This window comes from Rhinolophus sinicus, linkage group LG15, assembly GCF_036562045.2.
Source record: "Rhinolophus sinicus isolate RSC01 linkage group LG15, ASM3656204v1, whole genome shotgun sequence".
In the NCBI taxonomy this organism is placed as follows: Eukaryota; Metazoa; Chordata; class Mammalia; order Chiroptera; family Rhinolophidae; genus Rhinolophus; species Rhinolophus sinicus.
In genome coordinates, this window is record NC_133764.1 from 35,532,483 (window position 1) to 35,555,238 (window position 22,756).

Genomic DNA, 22,756 nt, shown 5'->3' on the forward strand with positions numbered 1-22,756 from the left:
CCCTCTTCCTGTTGTCTGGAACTTGGATGTGATGCTGGAGCTCTTGCAACTGTTTTGTCTAAGCCATTAGCACAGGCTTACTTTCTGAGACTACAGCACGCATGGCACCTCCTCTGCCGTGCACCGGCAGTGGGCAGGAGCAGAAGAGAGCTGGCTAATGTTTTCAGCTCCCTAGCCCTGTGGTTTAAAGCCTGGCCAGACACCAAATCACACAGAGGCTTTAAAAATTTTTTTAAATGCCTGCTAAACCCAACCCCAGACCTGAAGCCAATATTCCAGGGTGGAGCCCAGGAATCTGTAGTTTTAAAAAGCTCTCCTGGCCAGGTTTGGAAACAGCTCTGGGGGGTAACTGACATCAAACCACAGAGCTTACAGGCAGGGACGGAGAGTCACGCTGCATTTGCAAGAAAGAGAGCAGTGGGAGACGGGATGGAGGAGGTGGTGGCCTCATTGTCCTAATGGACACAAGGACCTAAGCGGCTAGGGCTTCCATGACCCTGTGAGTAGAAGAGTTGCGGGCTTGGGAAGGGGTGAAGCTTCCCCCCAATCCTTCCCCTCCCTACCTGATGAACTTGTCAAAGATGGCGGCACAGTCCCTGGGCTCCAGCAGCATCACCTCGCTCTGGTTACTCAGCAGCTCCCGGAACAGCTCGCTGTGCAGTCCTAGTAGCAGGCGGTGGGCGTGGAAGACTCGGACCTCATCCGTGCCTGCAGCCTGCACCCGCAGAACCACGTCGCTGGCGTTGCCCTGCCTCAGAAGCTCCTGCAGGCGCTGGAGCAGCATCTGGGAGTGGTTGATGGAGGTGCCTGCTGCCTCACCACTGACGTCGGCTCTCTGGGCTGCAGCGGGAAGGAACACAGCATCACCTGAGAAGACCCCCGAGCCTGGGACGGTGATCTCAGGGTGCAGAGGGACCCGCTGGAGACACCTGTGCCTGGGTGTGGAAAGAGGCTGGATGGGCCTGGGGAGGTCATGTGCACACCTGTTTGTGCTCATGAAGTGCATGGATTCCTGTGTCTGCACACAAGCCCATCCTGAGTGGGGAAGGTGGTGAACCTGACCCTGAGCAGACCCTGAGAGGATGCTCTTGGAAGGGAGATGGATTCCTGGCAGGCAGAAGACATAAATCAGTGTGGGGCAAAATGCCCAGAACTGGTCTCCATAATGCCAGACCCCCAGGCAAGGGGTGAGGAATCTCTTGATACCCACCCTTCACTTCCTGAAGAATTGTCCTTGAAGTTATGTGTTCACTAACCAGTATTTATTGAGCACCTTCTACATGCCAGACACTCTCCTAGGAGCTCAAAATAGGGCAGTGAACAAAACAAGGGCGGTCCTTACGCTCAGGAAAGTCACAGTAAGTACACAAATAAGCACTCTGGTTTTAGATTGTGACAAATAAGGGAGGTGACAGTAGTGGGAGTGAGGTTACTTTAGGTACCGGAACCAGAGATGGGCTCCCTGAGGAAGAGATGAGAAGGAGCCAGCCGGAGGGTGAGTGTCCGGGCTGAGGACCAGCCCTGCAGAGACTGAAGAGAATGGGCCTGCGGTGCTCAGAGAGGGGAGGGGGTGAGGGGGCTGGAGACCGAGTGGGAGAGGAAGGGTGGAGCATGAGAAGAGATTGTGGGCATGGCAGGGAGCTGTTTCCAGGCCCAGCCACCTTCTTGGGACCCCATCTGTGAGATAGAGTCCACTCTCAGCCAGTGGCCTAGCCAGTGCTGGAATGGGACTCATGGTACCTGCGTGTCGGGGCTGGCATCCCCCTTCCAGGCTGGCCACCTGGGGCCTGTCAATGTTTCTAGGGATGCCATGAGGTCAGATGGGGACATGCACTCAGATACAGAAGGTGACAGAAAACGCTGCCAGCAGCTTCCCCAAGCAGAGAGTGGTGTGAGGAGCCTCACAGGGCAGCAAGGAGGGCATCTGACAGCAGATGGGCACCCATTCCCCTCCCCCCACCACATTGAGGCCTGTTTGGTTATTAGAAGAGAAGGTTCACATGAGAGCAGAGTATCTGTATGTAAGAGACAGGGAGAAAGGGAGGGTGAGAGAGGAGTAGGTGGTTAATTTCCCAGCCCCACCTTCCCAAGCTGTCACTTTAAAGGACCTGAATGCAGATAATATCCCATCAGCCTCTGCTTGGAGCCAGCTGCCTGGACAATGGACAGTGAAAGGGCCTTCTTGTCGTTAGGACTCCCGCCCATCGTCCCAGACCCTCCTCCCCTCTGAGGCAGGCTGCCCTCCTCCCAGATTGAATGGACTCTGCTTGCCCTGGCCGCTAAACACCGCCCCCTCCCTGTGTGCAGCTAGGGCCGGAAGGTCCTGCCCCACCTCCCTGACCCCTACTCCCACACCACCCACTGCCCACTCACCTGCACGAGTGGCCAGGCCCACCAAGGTCAGGATGGCCCAGAAGCTGCCCCAGGACACAGGCTTAGCACAGCCCAGCCTAAGCATCTTGTGCCCAGCCCCAAGTCCCCTGGAGGGACAGTGAAGCCCAGACCACGGTGCTCACATCCCTCCTCCTTATATAGGATCCAGCACAAGGGGATAGCACCCCCTTCCAGGCCAGCCTCCCTCCCCCCACCCAGCCTCTGCCATGGATTGGTGGAAACTGGCCCCAGCTGTTGCCCAGGCAACCTCTTTAGCCAGAGAGTGGCAGCCCCAGGGGCTATTGTGCTGCCTGTGGGCCCTGAGGGGGACAGATCCGGCACCCTCCCCCATACCTCCTACCCAGCAGAGTTAGCCGGTCCTCTCCTGGGAAATTTTAGGCTCTCCAAAGGGCAGGCAAGGGTCTCCAGGACAGCTGGCAGCACTGGTCTAGAGGGTCCCCAGCCCCCTCCCCCAAGCTCCAAGCACAGCCTCCACCCTGGCACAGAGCACACTTGGCAGTGTCTTGGCTGGAGTACCACAGTGAGCAGGCTGCAAGGACGGAAGGGCCTGGAAGAGGAGAGAGACAAGGCAGCTCAGGCTCCCACCCCTCCCCCTCTCCCATTTTGGGGTGAGCTAGCTCTCCAGAGAGGAGGGCAAGTGTCTCGAATAAGGGCCCATGGGTAACTGGTATCAGTTTCATGTTCTTTGTTGAAGAATGTCCCTGGCATGCTCTGGGATGGATGGTGGGCTATGACCATCGACCCCTCCCCCAGGGTCAAGGTGAGCCAAGATGGTAAGACCAGGTATACAGGAGATGCACCCTACCCCATGTACGACTGCATGGGGGCACTCCTGCCCAGAGCAGGAGGCTGGCCCTTGACGGGCAGCCCAGCCCCTACCGGGGCAGCACACCCCTGCCCAGCCAACCCAAACCTGGGCATGGGGACTGGAGATGCTGAAGTGGGCACCTGTCTGCCCCATCACCTCCTTCCTTTAATTCACCTTCCCAAGTGGCTTCAGGTCTCTAGGTTCACCTCCTTGTAAGGTTTATTTTATCTGCTCTATCCAACTTCCAACTATAATTTTTCCCTTCCCAGAGTTTGAAGGAGACACACAGCAGACCCCACCCCGCTTTAGGCACACCACCACCACCACTACCACCGTGGGGAGACTGAGGCAGAGCTAGGTTGCAGACTCTTGCTATTATGTAAGTACAGGGGAGAGCTCTACTGAAAACAAAGGAACAGAGAGAGGAGGATGGAGTCTAGAACCTGGGGCAGTGTGTGGGCGGGTGTTGGGGCCTCACCTTTTCAGGGAGTAAGGCTTGGCTCAGTCTTCATGGGAAGAACTCCTTCAAGGTTGATAAATTGAAGTGGGGGCTTCTGAGAGAGCCAGCGCAGAATTTCTCCCGATGCCAGGTCCTTGACTGGTGGGGGGTCGGTCAGAGCCTGCCCTCCCTGCTCTCTGGATCCCAAGGACCAGCTCGATGCACTGATTTCTTCTGCCCATGGCTGGCACAGAGAGACCCAATAGCTGCAGCCCCTCTCTGGAGCCTCAGACAGAGCAGGAATTGGGTCTGGCACCTGCCTGTCCGGGTTGGCAGAGATGGAGCTGTACAGCGCAGCAGAAAACCCTCCTGGCTGCCCTGACCTTCATGCTTGGTCCCCCTCATCCAAATCCATTATCCCTTTCCCCCTGGCTGCCCGCCTGCCCTTCCCATGGGCTGTACCACCTCCCCAGCCCAGCGCGGCAAGACAGAGCCTCAGTGTGATGGGAGTCCGAGCTTCTGAGGGCGTCCAGCTTCCATGCGCAATACTTCTCAATAGGAATGTTATTGATGAGAAAGAGATGATGTTAAGAGAACCTACTACTCAGAAAATGGTATTTTGGTAAACACACTTTTTAACTCCAGCCTCCTTAAGGCTTTCCATTAGTCTTTCTTGAAATGTCGCCTTTCTAGAAGTGTAACCCACCTTCCCCAGTATTTTCAAAGCATCCTGGGTGATTGTCATGTACACCCCAGCTAAAAGCTACCTACCTAGTTAGATGGATGGCATTTCAAGTGTGCAGGAATGAGGGAGGCCCCAGGTTACCAAGAAAACCCAGGAGGGTCCTCTCTGACCCCCCATCGCTGAGAGACCTCACCGTCTACTATTTCTAACTTCCATTATCTCTAAAACTCCTCTAATAATTTAGAAACTGGCTTTCCAGGAATAGGCATTCTCTCTTCTCGTTTTCTTAGTCTGAGTATTGTTGGAATGTGTGCTTGCATGCGTGTGTGTGCACGTGTGTGTATGCGTGCATGTGTATGTCTCGTGTGAGCACCTTGGAGTGGGAGAAAGGAAGGAGGGTGTTTGCCCTGCCCAGTCTTGGCGATAGAGGGACTGAGACAGTTTTCTTTTGCCCTGAGGAGCTGGAAGCTCCATGATTCCTGGAGAGCAAGTCTGATGAGCTCACAAGCTAGAACAATTCTCAGAGAAGAGTGTGACTTCCTGACCGAGATGAGAGTGTTTATAAGCTACGTGACTTGGTCTCCCAGCCAGGATGGGGCAGAGCCAGGACTCCAGTGCCGCTTTTCTGCTCCACTTTTATTTCCACAACCCTGTGCTGTCTTTTCTGGCTATTTCAGTAGCCATGAATGACCCCCCTGGGCAAGGACTCTCTTAATTGTTGTAAACGCAGTTGAAAATCTTGCAAGCGTGGGGCAGGATGGAGGGTTTCTGGACCTGCAGAGTGGGTGATCAGACCCTGGAGTGTGATGATACCCACCCCAGAGGGTGCGCCCCAGGCCCAGCCCTGCCCAGACCGCACGCAGCCTCCCTTGCATTGTAACGTCTCCCTTCCTGATCTAGGGTGCCCTCACACACTTAGCTTGGGGATCAGGGAGTTATGAGTTTAGGTTCCAGGCCCTGTATACTCAGGGGTACACTAATAATAAACAACAGGACTCTTTCCCTGAAGTAACTGGTACACTATTGAAAGCATCCCCTGAAGCCAGGCTGCCCTGTCAAGGTTGCATATTGCTTTCCTGCCTCAGCACCCTCCATCATGCTGTCCCCCAACTGGAATGCCCTTCCCCATCTGCAGGCCATCCATCTGAGCCACGTCCCCCTCCTCCTTAAAGCCTGAGTTCGCTCTGTGGTCTTAGCCTAGTTGCTGAGCTTCTCTGAGCCTCAGTCTCCTCTTGTGTGAAAGGCAGGTAACCCGAGTTAGCTTGTGGGGCTACGTACCATGAGGGTGGCAAGTGTTGGGGCAGGGTGGGTGTTCAAGAAATGTTGGTGGGGCCCCTCACACATAGCGGGACTTTACAACTCATCCATAAGCAGCTCCTGGCTCACGAACAGCTTCGTGGTACACACAGGTGGTGGCCTGGGGAATTCTCTGTGCTGCTTGCACTCTCTGGGGCTGGGGTTCCAGTTACAGCCTCGGGACCTGAGTGGGTCGTTTCTACTCTGGTCCCACTGTGCCACCCAGGGGACCTGGCCAAAGCCAGTGGACTCTCGAAGGCCTGCAGGGTCAGAACTTGCCACCAGGGGGCAGCAAGGCCTCTGTGATTGCCCTGCTTTGGCCCTGGAGGTGGGGATGCGAGAGGGGGTCAAGGTAGCCCCAGCCCTAGATGTGGAATCTAACTTAGATAGCCCAGAAGCCAGACTGCTCCATTCTCAGAGGGCAGGTGTGGGAAGCGATGCCAGGCTGGGCATCAGCTTTCCTAATCAATGCACACGCTGTCCCGGGCACCCACTGTGGGCTGCACTGGTCACTCTTCCCTGAAGTGGCGGGGAGCCAGCCGGGTACAGATTCCAGCCTCTCCAGAGTGCTCACACACCGGCTGGTGTTTATTTGCCAGTGACTGATATTCCTTGAGGGATGGTCCATTTCACCAGCACCAGGAAAACAACAGCTTGCAGGGGGCCACTGGGTCCTGGTTTCCCAGCGCTGCTGGCAGCCAGCTCAGGCTTCTCTCAGTGGTCACCGCCACCACTGCGCACGGCTCCCTGCCACCCTTCCAAGCCAGCAGCCCGTCGGGTAGCCTCCTGCTGGTCACATTATCGGCAGCTGCTGCAGGACTGACTCCTTCAAACCTGGCTGATGAGACCTCTCCAGATTTGGGCCCTGCCCGTGGGGGCCTCACCTCTCCCTCCCCAGCACTGGTTTTCCTCACCCGTCTCTGCAGACCTGCCCTTCTCTCCTTGATGCTGGTAAAGTCAGCTCCCCAAATCCTTCTGCCTTTTCCCAAAGTCCTCCCCTCAGGGTGAGCCCAAGCCAGTTCCCAGAGTGCCATGGGGCATGAAGTCGTCCATCCAGAGCCCCCATCCTGCCCTCTCCCTAAGGTCTCCCAGCCTGCCCCCTGCCCTGCCCCTGTACCCTTGGGGATCCTGGCTTGCTCCAGGCAGCATCTACTGTATAGACGGACTCTTCCCCTGAGGCCCAGCCCCACCCTTTCCTTCCTCCTCCTCCCTCCTCCCCACTACCCCTCCTCTCTGCACTAACAGGGCTCAGTGTGGCTGGAAGACCGCTGGGCAAACAACTACTTGGAAAGCTGGTAATGCTGGGAGGGAGCTACAGGGACCCCAAGAAAAAGCCACAAGGTGACCCCAGACTCAGGCCCCAGGAGCATGAGGCTCGAGGGACAAGAGACAGGTAAAGTACCTAGAACTGGGTGGGTGGGTGGGGAGAGTCAAGTGGAAGGATGGGTAAGGAATCCAGAAGCCAGGGCTGGAGAGCTTGAACTTGAAAATGAATGGGCAGTGGGATGGGGGAACTAGGTTTAGCAGAGGGCTGGGAGTGGGGTGGGGGGAGACCTTCAGCAGAAAATAAAAGCTGGAAGGTAACACCTAAAGACCTAAAGTGTCGACTAAGGAGGACAGGGACCAGAGCATGTGGCCGCTTCTCATCGCAGACTGGCCACAGCCCGCTGTGTGATTGTGGGCAAGTCACCTTACCCTCTGGACTGAATTTCTCCATCCGAAACCCGGGGCCATTACAGCTTCAATAGTGCTAACCTATGAAGAGGGATGCGCTGTAGCCAAGAAAAGAGGGGGACCTAGTAGCATCTCTCCTTGAAGAGGGGCAGCTGTTGAGTAGAGCCGTGCAGCTGCTGTGGGGCGCTGTGGGGCAGGATCGCCCAGGATGCTTATGAACAACACAGCTGCTCAAGCCCCTCCAGACCCTCTGGCTTAGACTGCCTAGAGCGAGGCTCAGGAGCCTGTATTTTCATAAGTGTGTGCTGTGCAGCCTGTTTGGGGGCCCTGCTTTCCAGGCTGAAGACCCACCAGGAGAAATGCAATAGAGAAATAGTCTCCATGGCAGCAACAAATGCCACTGAGAGCTTCTTCCCATTATTAGGGAAGCAAGGCCCCTGAGGGGCTGGGGGTATGGACTTGGCCATAGGGATTGTCATTTGGGTGGGCCTGATCAGGTGTCTGCACAAAGCAAGGGTGAATAAAGACCTCAGGGTCAGGGTGAGGGTCAGGGTCAGGGTGGGGCTGCTGCCGGGCCAGGCTGGAAAGAAACTAAATGTTCTAACCCCGTGCCCTTCCGCCCTCTTTAGCTGGCCAGACACGAGTGACCCTGCTTCCCATGCCCAATGGCAGTGGGCCGAGCCAGGAGTTTGAAGGCCATTGGCCAGAGATCCCAGGGAGGTCCCCGTGTGTGGCTGGTGTCATTCCTGTCATCTACTACAGCATCCTGCTGGGCCTAGGGCTGCCTGGTGAGTGCAGATCTGGGGTCTGGGGTCTTGCGGATGGCCAGAAAGTGGGGTCCTTTTATGGATTCCAATGCTCTATGCTGACCCCTGAGGATCATAGACAAAACACCCTAGGCTCCCCTTGACTTTATGGGGGTGACCTAGGTCACTGGGGAGCAAAGCGTAGTAGGGAGTAAATCCCAGGATTCGGGATACTCACACTAAACCCGAGGTTTCACCAGAGCAGACAGCCACCTTTTACCCTCAGCAGTGGGCACTCTGCTAGGACGTCTGAGTTCATGTAAGATTGCCCTCATCTCAGTCAAAAGCTTCCTGTGCCATCCACTGCCTTGTGGGGGTTGGAGCGAGGGTGTAGATGCAGGGAAGAATAGGGGGGTCTCAGCCTTGGGGGATCACCCATCCCTGCCTGTCTCCAGGGAAGCCTGTTTGTAAGGCAAAGACCTCCCCGGGTGAAGTCAGTGGCTGGCAGAATGTGGATGGACGAGGAGGGCTGATCTGGTTAGCCTTCCAACAAAATGAGTTTTAAGAAGAGTCTGGAAAGAGGAAAAGAGAAGCCAGAACAAGCAGGTGGGAAGGGACGATAATGACACCTTGAAAAACTCAGTCTGAGCTGCCTTTCTAACGCCTCTGACCTCTCTCCCCTCTGTGACCTTGATTGCCATCAGTCAACCTCCTGACCGCCGTGGCCCTGGCCCGCCTTGCTGCCAGGACCAGGAAGGCCTCCTACTACTACCTTCTGGCGCTCACAGCCTCGGATATTGTCACCCAGGTGGTCATCGTGTTCGTGGGCTTCCTCCTGCAGGGAGCTGTGCTGGCCCGAGAGGTGCCCCAGGCTGTGGTACGTACGGCGAACATCCTGGAGTTTGCTGCCAACCACGCCTCAGTCTGGATCGCTGTCCTACTCACGATTGACCGGTACGATGCCCTGTGCCACCCCCTGCACCATCGTGCTGCCTCGTCCCCAGGCCGGACCCGCCGGGCCATCACCATCGTCCTTGGTGCTGCCCTGCTGACTGGCATCCCCTTCTACTGGTGGCTGGATGTGTGGAGGGATGCGGACCCCCCCAGCACACTGGACGAGGTCCTTAAGTGGGCGCATTGCCTCATTGTCTATTTCATCCCTTGTGGAATTTTCCTGGTCACCAATTCAGCCATCATCTGTAGGCTACGGAGGAGGGGCCAGAGTGGGTTGAGGCCCCGGGTGGGCAAGAGCACAGCCATCCTCCTGGGCGTCACCACGCTCTTCACCTTCCTCTGGGCACCCCGGATCTTTGTCATGCTCTTCCACCTGTATGTGGCCCCCGTTCACCGGGACTGGAGGGTCCACCTGGCCTTGGACGTGGCCAACATGGCAGCCATGCTCAATACAGCAGTCAACTTTGGTCTTTACTGTTTTGTCAGCAAGACTTTCCGGGTCACCATCCAAGAGGTCATCCACAGTGCCCACCTGCCCTGCAGCCTGGGGTCACGGCCAGAGGGCACGGGGGTGGAGCCTATGCTGAAGCCTCCAGGACTCACCAAAGGGGCAGAATTGTAGAGAAGGGGTCCAGCCAGAGCGCTTGGGGTGGCTCAGAGCCAGATGTACTGGGACTTCGTGGTTGTGCCCACAAAACTTCATCAAACCCCAACTTTGCAGTCTGGGGGTAAGGAGAGAGGTTCCTTCCTTCAGCAGTGGTCCCCCCCCCAGGTAAAGGGGGACACTTTATCCAACTTTTACGTTAGCTTCACCAGCAATTCCCATTTCCTGGGGCAAGGAAAGGGCTCTGCCAGGCACAGCCTAATAATGTCAGCTGCTATGGGCATTCCTTTGTGAGGGACATTTCACCAGTCACTTTATGAAGGCTAAATTAATGTTGGTTGAATGAGTGAGTGAATGAATGAATGAAACGATAAGTGTGGATGTGAATTGTTTCCAGTCCACCTGCTTTTCCTAGCGCCCACCTCTCATTCCCTGAATTTATCTCCTCTGGCTTCCAGTGGCAATGCCGGGGTGAAAAGGAAGGTATCTCAGGAGTCCTGGGCTGGGGGAACCAAATGTGCTAGGCCGAGCACTGGGAGGGAGGCTGCTTGGGGAAGGCAGTGGTCTTGAAGCAGATTTGACACCCCAGCCCTGGGGAGACACAACCCCTTGGGTCTCAAACATGCTGGTTTGATTCCGTGTAACTCCCTGCCCTGGAACCAGAGTAGTTCAGGAGCCTGCACGTTTCCTGGGGCTGCGCTTTTCATTGTTGCCATGACTGTGTAGAGAAGGAAATGCCCTCTTAGCCCAGGGGCCAGGGAAGGGAGAGCAGGAAGGGAGGACCTAGCCCAGCCCTCCGAGACCACTCCACTTGGGGAAAGGCCTCAGTCTCCACTGCAAGAGGAAAGCGATGGCTCCGCTCAGCCGAGCCGGAGGCTGAGGGGCTCTGCTGAGGGGCTCTGCTCATCCCCTCCCAGCTTCTCCAGGGCCCCCTCTCTCCTTTCAGCCCTGTCAGCCTGGAGTGGCAGCTGGGAGAGATTAGCAGATGGACCTCCCACCTGCTCAGGGCGTTGGGTAAACACATTAGCGGGCCTGCTTTCTGCTTTCTGGTCAGACTCACCTGACCTTTCCCCTGAAGGGAGGGTCCAACCCAGCCCCTTAATGGGGTTACATGGACAAGAGAGCCTGATGTATGCGGTGCACACAGTCAGTGCACAATAAATGCTTGGCTTTCCTACTTTCCTCTCTCCTCCCCAGAGCAGGGCCATCCAGGAAGGGACTTTCAGCCACGCCCAAAAGGAAGAAAAACCAGGTCCCCATTCCTTTATCCACAATTCTAAATTCCAAAAAGCTCTGAAAACCGAGCTATTTTTCCTGAGTTTGCCACTAACACTTAGTAACAAAATCTGATTTGAACCGATGGGAGAAGACATATTCTTGATACAAACCGGCTGCCTAGGTTCCGCTGGGTGTGGTTCCGCCTGCAGCCCCACCCGCGGCTAGAATCAATACCGAACACTTACAATAGGCCACACATAACCTTTTTCTAGTCTGAAAAATTCTGAATTCTGAGACACATCTGGTCCCAGGAGTTCAGAGAAAGGAATGAGGACCTATAAGTCCTGCCATTTCTGCCACAGTGTGGTCTCTGCTGACCCTGAGTGGATTTGGGGCACGGGGTTCCCCAAGGAGCACACAGATGTGGGTGAGAGTTCATGCGCCGGGCCTTCATTAAATGCCTAAGGAGAAGGGGGTGCAAGTGCAGGCACCTCGGGGGAAGAAGGGGGCCCTGGAGGGTGAGACAGACTATCCCCCCCCCCCCCAGCCCAGCCCCCAGGCCCAAGTCCACCCTACAGAAGGAGGCTCTGGGAGGAAAGGCGCCTTTCTGATGCAGAGCCAAATGGAACACGGGCGGGAGGGATCTTCTTTCTATCCGCTCTGTACGTAACCTGTGGTACCCTGCAGCAGAGCCGTCCTGAATCAGGAGAGACCCCTGTCATGGAAGTCTTCTGTGGAGGGGGCAAGACCATTGACAGGTTGTCTCTGTCAGCTGGTTAGTGGACTGCCCTCAAGGATACAGAAAGATTCACTCACTTGTCCCCGACACCGGTGAAACCAGAAACTTCCTGAAATAGATGGGGAGGTTTTATGGAGGCAGGTCAAGTTTGGCACAGGTTGGGGCTTCAAGCCACCAGAACCTGGGTGTCACTGTGACCTCACTGTACCCACAGGCTGGGGCACCAACAGTGTTTTCAAACAATCCCGTATCCTGAGTATTGTAACCATTTTACAGACTGGGGAAAGAGAGGCAGAGACATTAGATTATACACACATGGCTCTGAGCTGGTCCAGAGCAACAGAGACTCAAACCCCAAGGCTGTGGGTTCCTGGTCTGTTCCCCTGTCACCTGTCACCTATCAGGAGCAGAAGGGCAGCTTCAGGGACACTTTGCATCGCTTATAACCTTTTGGTCCTGGACTTCCCGGATTTGGGAACCAATATCATATTTTCCTAATAAGCTGCATTAGGTAACATTTCCGTTTTCAACATGTTGGTAACCTTTAATGAAATGAAGAGATCCTCACTTTGATAAGCCTCTCACAGAAATGTAAATGAAAAGTATTATTAAAACTGTGTTTCTTTCCCTTATGCATTTTTATCTTGATTTCTTGTTTTTTGTTTTGTTTTTGTGGGTTTTTAAAAATCTTTAAGCTCTCAATGTCTCCTAGGGAAGAATGAGGCTGCAGTGGCGTGGATCCCCCTTCTCTCCTTCCCCAACCCATCTGCTCAGATATCCTGGCGAACAGAAACCCTTTGTGAAATTCTGTCTCTTCCTTACAGTACCCCCCACATATTGTGCAATCTGTCAGTGGATCTTATGTTTTGTCATTAACACTTTGTTAATATTGGAGGACAGTTATTTTTAAAGGGTCTTTTACTTCTTCCCAAGTCTGTATATGATTTTTGCTGGTTTGGAAGTTGGCTGACAAATTGTTTTCTGGTCTCTGTATCTATGTGTAGTCATTTTCTAGGGCTGCCATAACAAAGCCCCACAGTCTGGGTGGCTTACCCAATGGAAATTTATTTTCTTACAGTTCTGGAGGCTGGAAGGCCAAGATCAAGGTGTGGACAGGTTTGGTTTCTCCTGAGTCCTCTCTCCTTGGCTTGCAGATGGCTGCTTTCTCCCTGTGTCCTCACATGGTCCTTCCTCTGTGTGGGCTCACTCTGCCATCTCTCTGGGTCCAAATTTCCTCTTCTTATAAGGACATCTGTCAGATCAGATTAGCACCCACCCTAATAGCCTCATTTTAATGACCTCTTTAATGACCTCTTTAAATTCACATTCTGAGGTACAGGGAGTTAGGGCTTCAACGTATGAATTTGGGCCGGACACAATCAACCCGTAACGCTATGGTTATTTTAAAGAGAAATGTCAGTTTGGCTGCATATCCCGTTTCTCTTAGCCTTAAGTGAAATATCCCTCCACCTTTCTCTTTCTGGTTGGTGTAGCAGGATTCAGCCTCAGTCTTGTGTCTTTAAACGTGACCTCTCTTCCTGGAAGATGTCAAAACTCCCAGGCACCCTTCAGGGCGTGTCCTCACTCTCCCAGCCCTGCCTCTTCCCACGGCTCACTTCCAGCTCATTTGAGTTTTCCCCTTGAGGGGCTTCCCTGTCTCTTTTTGTCTGGGAAAAGAGGTAGGCTGGTTGGGTAAAAGGGGCCCACAACTGTCCGGTCCTCCCGGGATGGGGGGGTGGGAGGGGACGTGATGGGGACAGGGAGGCAGGTTTCTGGATGACCTCCTGCCCAGGGAAGGAGCTGCCACAGGGCAGGACCACACTTTCTAATTAAACATTGAGCTCTTTGGCCGGCCAGGTTATAGATGTGCTGGCAGGGACGACGGAACAGTCTTTGACATGGCGCGGTCTGGGGAATATTGGCTTCCCCAGATCCCCCAGGCCCTGCCTCCTTTGTCAATGGGGAAGCTGGAACGGCTCAGTGTGGCCCGACTGCGCCTTTTGCCTGTCACTATCAACTCAGACAGCAGGGGGCGCTGCAGGACTGGCTGGATGGACAGACGGGACTGGGAGGCGTGGCCGGCTTTAAGGCAGATTTGTGAGAGATCTAAGTTACCGCACAGAAAGTGTGTCAGCCCTGGGGCCCACGGTCAACGGGGAGTAGTTGGGTGGCAGAGCTCAGCTGTTCCCCTAGTCACTCTCCTCCGCCCTCAAGCCACGAAGCCACGTCCATCTGCCAGGCTGTGGCTGTAGTTTTCTCAGATCATTCTAGTGGTTGGAAAGTTTTCCTGTACTAGAACTGTGTGAAGGGCCCTTTCATGGCCCTCCTCCCTCCATCCTCCATTGGCAGGGTCCAGCCACCCTTCCCACCGGCCTGCCTTCCCCACTGTGGGGAGCTCCGCCTGCCTGGGCTCAGAGCCCGAGGCCTCTGTCAGTGCCTCCGGGGTCCCACTCGCCCCACCCAGTCCAGTTCCACCTGGACCCAGCCCCTGGCCAGCAGGTCCATCCATAGCAGACACCTGGGCATCCTGCCCTCTAAGGGAGCTTGAGCCTTGGCAGCAGCCCCACAGGACAGGGATGGAGAGAAAGAGGCCGGGAAGGTGAGGGAGGGAGACTGCCAAACCCCACAGTGAGTCACACGCCTGCCGCTGCTTCTGGAGATGTCCCCTGAGCTGCTGCTGAGTTCGTCCCTCTGGTCACAAAGCAAGAGGGACAGTCTTTTGCCTGCCCTACCTTTGTCCCCCCAGACAACTCCCCTCAAGCCCTCCCCTGCCCTTGCCAGCCTGCAGCCTGAGAGGGTGCAGGAAGGTGGGCCTTGTCCTGGGCCTTTTGGGGAAGAAGGAAAGGTAGAGGGTTAAGTGCATCCTGGGACTCCCACCTCCTCCAGTCTGAGGCCTGCTCCCCAGATTTCACACCTCGATTCAAGAAGCCTGGAAAGGGGACCCACCCTGGGGAGAAGGTGGGCCGCCTGCCCGGCACTCCCTCACCTTCTCATGAAAGGAGAGCTGAGGCTTTCCTTCAGTTCTTTCTGAAGAAAGTGGGTTAGGGCCTGACTTAGCCTCACTGCTGCCACGAGATTTGAGCAACAGACCCCCACCTGCCCTCCTTTACCTCAGCTTCCTCCTTCTGGGCAGGAGTGGGGTTGGGGGGAGTGTGGTGAGGGCACAGTTGGTCTCCTCCTCACAAGTCATCCCCAGCAGGGACCCCAAGACCTGTCCTCCTGGCCTGGTGTGATGGACTGGGCAGAGGCTCCAGATTGCCAGCCCCCCTCCCTTCTTATCTGCCCTCTTTATGGCTGCTGGAGGTGAAAGAGTTAACGAGGTCTGGGTGTTTCCATCCCGGATTCCTCCAAGATGTATATTTAGCAGGCAGGGCAAGAGGGAGAGGAATGCCAAGATGCCCTGGCACCATAGCCTCTGATTTGCCACACCACTCACAGGAGGGGGGGCGGGCGGTGCTGGAGATGGGATATGGGGAACGGGTGCCACGAGAAAGTGGGATGGTGGAAAGGGAGAATATCCAGTGGAGGGAAGGGGGCAGGGCATGTGTGACTCAGCTTTAAACGGAAGGTTGTGGTGTCAGAACAGCAGGCCATGGTATGGGGAGAGCATTGCTCTTTCGCCATGAGAGAAGGACCGAGTGGCCCAGTCTCCCAGGGACGTGGATGGATGTGGAAAAGACGGGCTTACTGGTGAGGGGCGATGGCGCAGAGCTCCTACCACCTACTAGAATGGCTGTGCTGCTTCCCCGTCTCCTCCTCTGCTGCTCGCCGTGAACCTTTCCACCTCGAATCTTCCTACCTTCCATTTCTAGAGCTCTGGGCTCTTAACCAGCTCTCCCACATCCCCTACTCCTTTGACCCCAATGTGGGAATGAACGAAGGCCACCCAGAGGAAAACAAGCAAAGGTTCTGAGCTTGCTGTACCAGGGGTCCGCCACCAGCACCTGCCTTTGACAGGGACTCCAAGTGGGAGAGCTTTCCAGTGGAACGAAGAGAAGGCCCCACGTGGGCCCTGATGGGAGGTTATCAGCCAGGGGAAGCTGTAGGGGGGCATCCTACGTGATCGGTTAGAGGTGCATACTTGGTTTTAATTGGCCCTAAGTTGGAATCAGGGATAAGAATTAGAGAAGCTGTCAGACATCAATCAAGTCCTGGCCACTGGGGCCGACTGCTACAGGGGTTATTTGGTCACCTGGACCAGTCGTTAGGGATAGAGGTCTGACTCCCTACAAGTCTGACTTAGAGAGATAATAGGCCGGCTTTCTGGGCAGGTTCCCGCAGATTCTGGGTCAGAGTTCTATTTGTGTAGAGAGAGGGTCTGGCCACTGTCCGCCTGTGTAGTCAGTCTCTCACCAGCAACCTGTGTCACCCCAGTATTTCAGGCAAGCAAACTAGGAATCAGAAAGGATCGCTGACTTAGCTAAGTCACAGAGCCAGTTTCGGAACTTGGATGGGAACCCACTGGGTTTGTGCACAGACCTCTCCTTTCAGTCTCCTGAAGGTGAGGTTCCTGTCATCTTGCCTCCAGCTCCTCCACCAGTACTTTGAGCAATCTCTCAATACATACTTATTACAAAAATGAATACTAATTTTTATGATGCCCATGAGGTTACCAGGTAAAAATGCAAAAAGACAGTGTAGGATCCTGGCTCATGGGCCATTGTAGTTGCACTGCCAAGCTCTTGGCTCTCTCCTCTCTGCCATCCTGTGACCATCTCTGTGCTCCTCGGGTGGACCCTGAAACCACAGGCTGAGACTGTCTGGGCCAGTTGGGCTGGGAGGGAACCAGCCTCCAGAGGGCAAGAGCAGTGTACCCGAGGGCCTGTCACCCCACTGTCCGCCCCACTGTTATAATAAATGTATTGGGGATTCTGATCTGGCCTCACTGAGTGACAGGGGCCGCCAGCCAATGGCAGAGGACACTTCTTCCCAGGAGCTGGCCTGGCGTGCAGCCAGGTAGGGATACAGCAGCCTCAGGCCCCGTGGAAGGGAGAATTCTAAGGTGGTCCCGTGATAACCATCCGTGTCCTCATGAGTTACTCTGTGATTTTACTACAATACACTCTAACAGGGATTTTCAATGTGGGAAGAGCTCCACTGTGGGAAAAGGCGGTGGCCTGAGAAGAGTCAGGTGACCTGGCTGCCTGTGTGTGTCCTGTACTGGCCCCATAGCCCTGGGCCTCTGAAGCCCCAGTTTCTACATCTGTGAAGTGAGGCACTGGCTCAGTAATCTAACACTACCTATTGTGGTCCACATTGTTTTGAGCCCAAGAGAAGCCAGGATTAAGGCCAGCTCCCCTGGGTGACGCTGGTCAGGTGGGTGTAGGTGGCTCCTTGGTCCCATGGAAAGGAAGACACAGAAGAAATCGTTTCTGAATGTGGGTGTTGTGTGGGTGGGCCCCTCTCCGTTCCCCCTCCCCCCCTTCCTCTTGTCCCCCCCTCCTCCCTCCCTCTCAGTTCTTCTCTGACCTCAGGCGGAAGGGTTAGACCTATGAAGGAACAATTTCAGGTGAGTACCAGGTGTGGCTGTTGGTCTTTACGAGGGCTTGGTTCTGCTTGCTGATGAGTGAACACTTCCTGGGGCCACAGAGGAGGGAGGGGTGCGATCACAGCCTGATAGAGACTGGGGACAACCTGCTCATTTTACACAAGGTTGTGCTTCAGGAGTCCGAGCCCCTGCAAGGAGGTGACTGGCCCATGTCTCTGCCCTCAGTCACAACCCTCTGACTTGTGTGGGGGAGGGGAGTGGGCCGAGGCCACCACTCGGCCTTGAGACATTTCCGTCGCTCTGCCCTTCGGCCTTCAGCCTCCTCTTCTTTCTTCAGAAAGGTGTCTAGCAGAGGTACTTGGTGCTTCAAAAAATGAAAGGCGGGGGGGGGGAGTATAATATGGGCTTGGGCAGAGGAGGAGAGAGAGACAGGAAAAAAAACCCCGAAGTTTGAGGGTTTGAAGAGGAAGGAGTCCCAGCAGGAAAGAGGAAAGGGAGCAGTAATCTGTTCAGAAGCCAGAGGGGCTAAGAGGAGACAGGATGAGAAAATGCAAAAAGAAACGGGACTTGTAAGTAAGCCTACCCTCTCCTTTGGCAGAGCTGTTTGGTGCCAAATCAGATTTGGCCAAGGGCACACTTAGTTTTCATTATAGACTCAATTGTGGGTTATTGGTGCTTATGGGAGGAGGAGCTTTGGTCCCCGGGCCGCTCACGTCTCCAGGATTCCAGCAGCGGGTTCCTACTTCACGCCACCACCTCTCTCCTCCAGGCTTGTCCCCTCCTCGTCTCAAAGCAGTCCTGACCCTGTCACTGCATGAAGCCAACCAGGGGTGTCCCACGCCCCAGGAGGAAGTCCTGACTCCCACACATGGCAGCCCTTGTGGACTCGATTCCCGGCCTCTCAGCCCTGGCTCTCCCCAGGTCACCTCCCAACCATGCTCCGGCCAAGCTGTCCGGTTGACCATCAGACTCCCAACACCCTCTCAGTGCGGACGACAAATGGACATTTTTATGCATTCCCGCAATAAATGTGTTCTGGGTGCATGAATGGAACAAACAATCTGGCCAATCGGAAACACTCCTTTCAGCTTTGAAACTCCGAGCAGGACAAACATCAATCACATCCTTGCTCACCAGCCAGGCCCTTGCCGTGCTCATACTGTCCAGTGGCTCTGCAGTGGGAGCCTGCGCCCCGAACAACTAGAGGGCTGCCTGGCCCTTTACCACCCACACTCCCTGTTGCCTGCAGGGAACCATGCTGTGCCACCAGCTGCCTTCTGTGGGTCCCAGGGGAAAGGAAAGGCCAAAAGCCCCGTCACATAGCTTCACAAGGGGCCTTTGGATTAAGCTGTTTGACTACCAAGAAAGGTGCCCTCTTCAAGTTCTGCAGATCCTGAAACTTGCCAACAAGAGGGGAGACCAAGGTTGAGTCTGAGGTGGGGCCAGCTCCGGGGGTGGGGTGGGGAGAGGGGGGGATTGCACAAAGGGTAGTTCTGCTCCTTGGGGCCCAGGGGAGAGGCCTGCAGCTAGGAAAACATTTTCAGTGGTTTTTGCTGCAGGCACCTGCATTCCTGAGTAACTGAAGGGGAGAAGGCCCCAGGTGGGGGGAGAGGAGCCTCCCCACCTGCCCTTGCTACAAGAAGCAGGCATTGAAAGAAATTAGAAACACGTTCCAGGAAGTGCTGGGAGCATGGTAAGGGCAGACCCTCAAGGAAGTCTGGAGCCAACAGGCGGGTGGAGGCAGGGATGAGGAGGTAAGGTGGGGAGAGGGGGTTGCAGGAGGCTCATTGGGCAGGGCCTCCCCACTCCTCTCTTCCCTGCCCTCCCCAATGGCAGGCCATCTGCGGGGGCTAAACCAGGAGCTGCCTCTCTGGCCTGGTACCATCTGGGTGGCCAGGAGGTGGGCCAGGGAATGCCAGGGGAGCTGCCAAGTCCTGAAGTCACTGTGCCCAGGCCTGCCCTTCCCTCAGAGAGGGTGTGAGGGAGGGTGAGGCAAGAGGGTGGGGAGGCTGGAGAACTCTGGGGCTCCGTTCAGGGCATGAGGCCTGAGGGCGAGGGTGAGGGGTATTAGGGAAGCAAGTCGGGCCATTAGTGGGTGAGCTCCCAGCTTTATTTCTCTGGGGTGCAGAGTGTTCTACGCAGTGTTGAGCTTCTCCTTGGACAGAGGCAGGGTGTGTGTGTGTGGGGGGGGTGAGGGATCCAGTCTCCATGAGGCTTTGAGAAAAAGGAACTTTGCGGGGTAGGGTGCATTTCCCCTCTGTTCCTAGATCTCCCATGTATATTCTAAGAGCTGGGGCCAAGCCAGTTGGTCACCCCATCACCATGACTGGGGGGAACCAAACAGGGCAGCTCTTTGCTTAGAAGACAAAGGACACCACTCTGGGTCCCAGACACCAAGCCTCAGGCCCCAGGAAGGCAGAATTCTAAGATGGCCCCTGATCTCTGCCTGTAGGTGTCACTTCTGTGATTATTTTACATTATATGGCAAGAGGGATTTGCAGTGGAATTAAAGTTACTAAGCAGTTCACCTTCAAATAGAGTGGTTATCTGGGTGGGCCTGACCTAATCCCACAAGCCTTTTAAAAGCAGAGTTTCTCTGGGGCAGAGGAAAATCAGAGATTCCAAGGATAAGAATTTGATGCACCATCACTGGCTTTGAAGAGGGGAGATTGCATGGAAAGGACTTGAAAGGAAAGTAGCTTGTAGGAACTGAGACAAACCACCAGCCAACATCCAACAGAAAATGGGGACCTCAGTCCTGCAACCGCAAGGAACTAGTTCTGCTAACAACCTAAATGAACTCGGGGGCAGATTCTTCCCCAGAGCCTCCGATAAGAGCTCAGCCTAGCCAATACCTTGATTTCGGCCTTGAGACCCAGAGTCAAACCCAGTGAAGCCCCCCTCAGACTTCTGACCTACAAAACTGAGCTAACAAGTGGGTATTGTTAAGCCTCTAAGTGTGTGGTGGTTTGTTACTCCGCAGTAGAGAACTAATACAGGTGCCTGCACAATGAAGGTTCCAGGTGCTGTACGTTGACTCTAGGTGAGAAGGACAAGGAAGCATTCTGATTTCACCCACAACCTGGGGTTGCAGCCTCATCCTGCTCTCTGGCCCCTCCTCCGTACAGAGGCGTCCAAATCTTTGTCCACGCAGCTTCTGCCAGAGGCCCAAGCTCCAAACACTGGGCTGGGAAATTTGGACTCAAACTATTTAAAGATAGACCAATCGCAGGTGAAGAGCACAGCTTCTTAGCCCTAAACACCCACTTTTGCTTCTCTGCTAGCTTTCCCCTGTGTTTCTGCCCAGTTCTGATGCTGTTGGATCTTTGAGTCCTTGGCAAAAGCAAAATTCTCTCTAGCAAGTTAACTAAAAAGAACTCCCCCATTGTGAGCGGCCAGCAGCTGGCGAGAGCTGCCATGAGCTGCTGTGAGCGGCCACCGACCACCGATGGACTGCCTCAGCAGTGGGGGGTGGGGGGAGCAGAGCGCAAGGCTCATAACACCAGCACAGGCCAGGGAGCTGTGTCTTACACAACTAGACTGAGAAACAATGGCTTGAACCAGAGTTGGAGGGTGCGGAGGGAGGCGAAAGAAGGGGGAATAAAAAGAACTCTCTAGTTTAAGACCCAGTTTATTCTTCCAGATAGTCCCCTAAAACTTGGAATGAATTGCTTTCTTTCTTGGTCCCATGACCTAAATGCCTTGATCGCATCCTGTTGTAGAGATGGTTAGCTGTCCACCAAAATCCTTGCTCCCCTTTCATAGTATAGAGTTGTCACTAAGGAACAGTGACTATACTTCCCAGGTGCTTTTGCAACTCAGGGTGGTCATGTGACTAGTTCCCACCAATAGAATCTGAGCAGAAGAGACGTACGCCACTTCTAAGCCAAAGCAGTAAGACGTGGGTGGGCCTCCCTCATACTTCCTTTCTTCTTCTGCCAGCTGGGTGTAGGTGACAATGAGACCCTGGGGAATGGCAGAGCCCTGAGGTGCCAAGAGCCTCCGTCCCTGAGTCACCATGTGGAGGAAAGCCACTGGCCAACCAAGAACGCCTGTCTTGCTGTGTTACACGAGTAAGAAACAAATTTCTAAGGTATTTGAACCATTCTACATTTTGAGGTCTATTTGTTACTGCCTTTTAGCCTACCCTTTATAATACTCGTTCCTGTGCTTGGCCTTCAACCTGAATCAAGTTGCACAAGGTGCTGACTGAACGCCTACGAAGAAAGCCTCCCAATCTCCCTGTATTTCGCTTTCCTTGGCTGGCTCCCATCCCGTCTTGGTTCACACTGTCTGCCTGCTCCAAAGTCTGGCTGACTCAGCTGGCCTGGGCCACCATCCATCTGCTGTCAATGAGCTCCTGGCTCAGAGAAAAATGCACATTTATTCCCCAAAAACATAGGGTTCTTTTTTTCAGCAAAGGTGCTGCAGCAATATATTTGGAGAAGGGAGCTGCTATTCAGCACACGGCTCCTGGTTACTTTGAGAAACAGCCAGGGAGCACAGGTCGTTAGCCCCAATTCTCTAAGCAAGAGCCTCCAGTGGTTGGGGAAGAGGTGCAGCGGTGTAATGGAAAGGGGGAGGAAACCAGAAGGAGGTGACAATTCTCTCAGAAAGCAATTAAGCATTTCTTGGTGGCCTCAGGGACAACCTCAACTTTTTGTACTTTTCCCCCAAGGAGGCCGAGGCGTGGGGGAGGGGAACATCTATAGCTGCAGTTCTTGAAAACTGCTTTGTGACATGCAGTTTTGAAGGCTCTGAGAAGCTCACAGCAGAGAGGCAGCCCATCCTGCCCCATACCCGGGGCAGCTCCCTCCTGCACCAGCAGTAGCATGGCGAGCCCTGCAATGGACCGTAGTGGGGTCAAGATACCAGGGAACCCCTCCCACTGTCCACTGTTGAAGTACAGCTCTGGATCCCAGGCCAGCAGAAAGGAGAGGCTGAACTGTGGATGGGGGTGCAGCCTAGAACAGGCCTGGGGATCTCCTGTAGCTCACTGATGCCAGAGCCCAGCTCCCCTGTGGGGTGAGAGGCCCCGGAGGTCATAACATTACATAGCATCCCCTGCTGCAAAGGGCTCCAGGATGACTCTGCCTCAGCAATTTCCAGTGCAAATTTGCTTTTTGTTTGAATCTGGAGATAATGGCATCAGGTTCCCCAGGGCCCAGGAATCCAGCCACTGGCTCCTCTTGGCTTCTGTCTGTGAGCAAGATGCTGCCCGATATATAGGGTGACACTGGGGTTAAATGACAACAGTTTGACCTGGCTGCCCCGCACATGCTGAGACCCCACTCAGACAGGTCAGCAGGGGTCACCCGGCCTCTCCATACCTCTCGCTGGTCGCATGAGTGGCCTGGTCCTCCATGGGCAGCTGAGGGGGCATTTCCACTTCCAACTCCAGGCAGCTCTTAGCACTAACCCTGAAGTGACGGTGAGCTGAGGAGCCGGGAGCAGGTGTATCTCATGCAACGCGAATTTAGAGAATGTTCCCCCAGCTACCGGATCCCTTCGCTGTGGCTCACCATCCTGCCTACCCAAGTCCTTTCCAACAGCTGAAATCCTCCCTCCTCTACACACTGCCTGCTTCCTCTCATTCTGCCACTTAGAGCAGACCTTGCTCACTAGTTCCTTCCAAGGGTTCCCTCTCCAAATCTAGCTGAGTCCTTTCCACGCCTAGTTTGCAAATATATCTGGCCCGATCCCTACCTGCA

At 54.8% G+C, this 22,756-nt stretch overlaps 2 protein-coding genes across 6 annotated transcripts in view; one reads left to right on the top strand and one right to left on the bottom strand.

Annotated features, from left to right (window-relative positions):
• The window catches only part of BTBD17 (BTB domain containing 17), a 51,292-nt gene that overhangs the window by 2,029 nt on the left and 26,507 nt on the right, over positions 1-22,756 (bottom strand). The window contains exons 1-2 of one of the 2 annotated variants that reach the window (XM_019740447.2): positions 2,374-2,691; positions 564-840 (exon numbers count right to left, since the gene is read on the bottom strand). In XM_019740447.2, coding sequence (XP_019596006.2) covers positions 564-840; positions 2,374-2,458 — 362 coding nt within the window. In that variant the 5' untranslated portion in view covers positions 2,459-2,691. Of the gene's footprint in view, positions 1-563; positions 841-2,373; positions 2,692-22,756 lie in introns of those variants that run through there. The other variant, XM_074319943.1, reaches the window with a different exon arrangement.
• Positions 839-12,189, top strand: GPR142 (G protein-coupled receptor 142). Of its 4 annotated transcripts, XM_074319944.1 has the most exons (5): positions 839-1,358; positions 3,472-3,581; positions 6,868-7,015; positions 7,926-8,084; positions 8,747-12,189. In XM_074319944.1, the coding sequence occupies exons 3-5, from the start codon at positions 6,991-6,993 to the stop codon at positions 9,616-9,618; spliced, it is 1,056 nt and encodes a 351-aa protein (XP_074176045.1). In that variant the 5' UTR covers positions 839-1,358; positions 3,472-3,581; positions 6,868-6,990; the 3' UTR covers positions 9,619-12,189. The 4 variants fall into 4 exon arrangements, with proteins under 4 accessions (XP_074176045.1, XP_074176048.1, XP_074176047.1 ...); XM_074319947.1 differs by lacking the exon at positions 3,472-3,581; XM_074319946.1 differs by lacking the exons at positions 839-1,358; positions 3,472-3,581 and adding an exon at positions 5,364-6,573.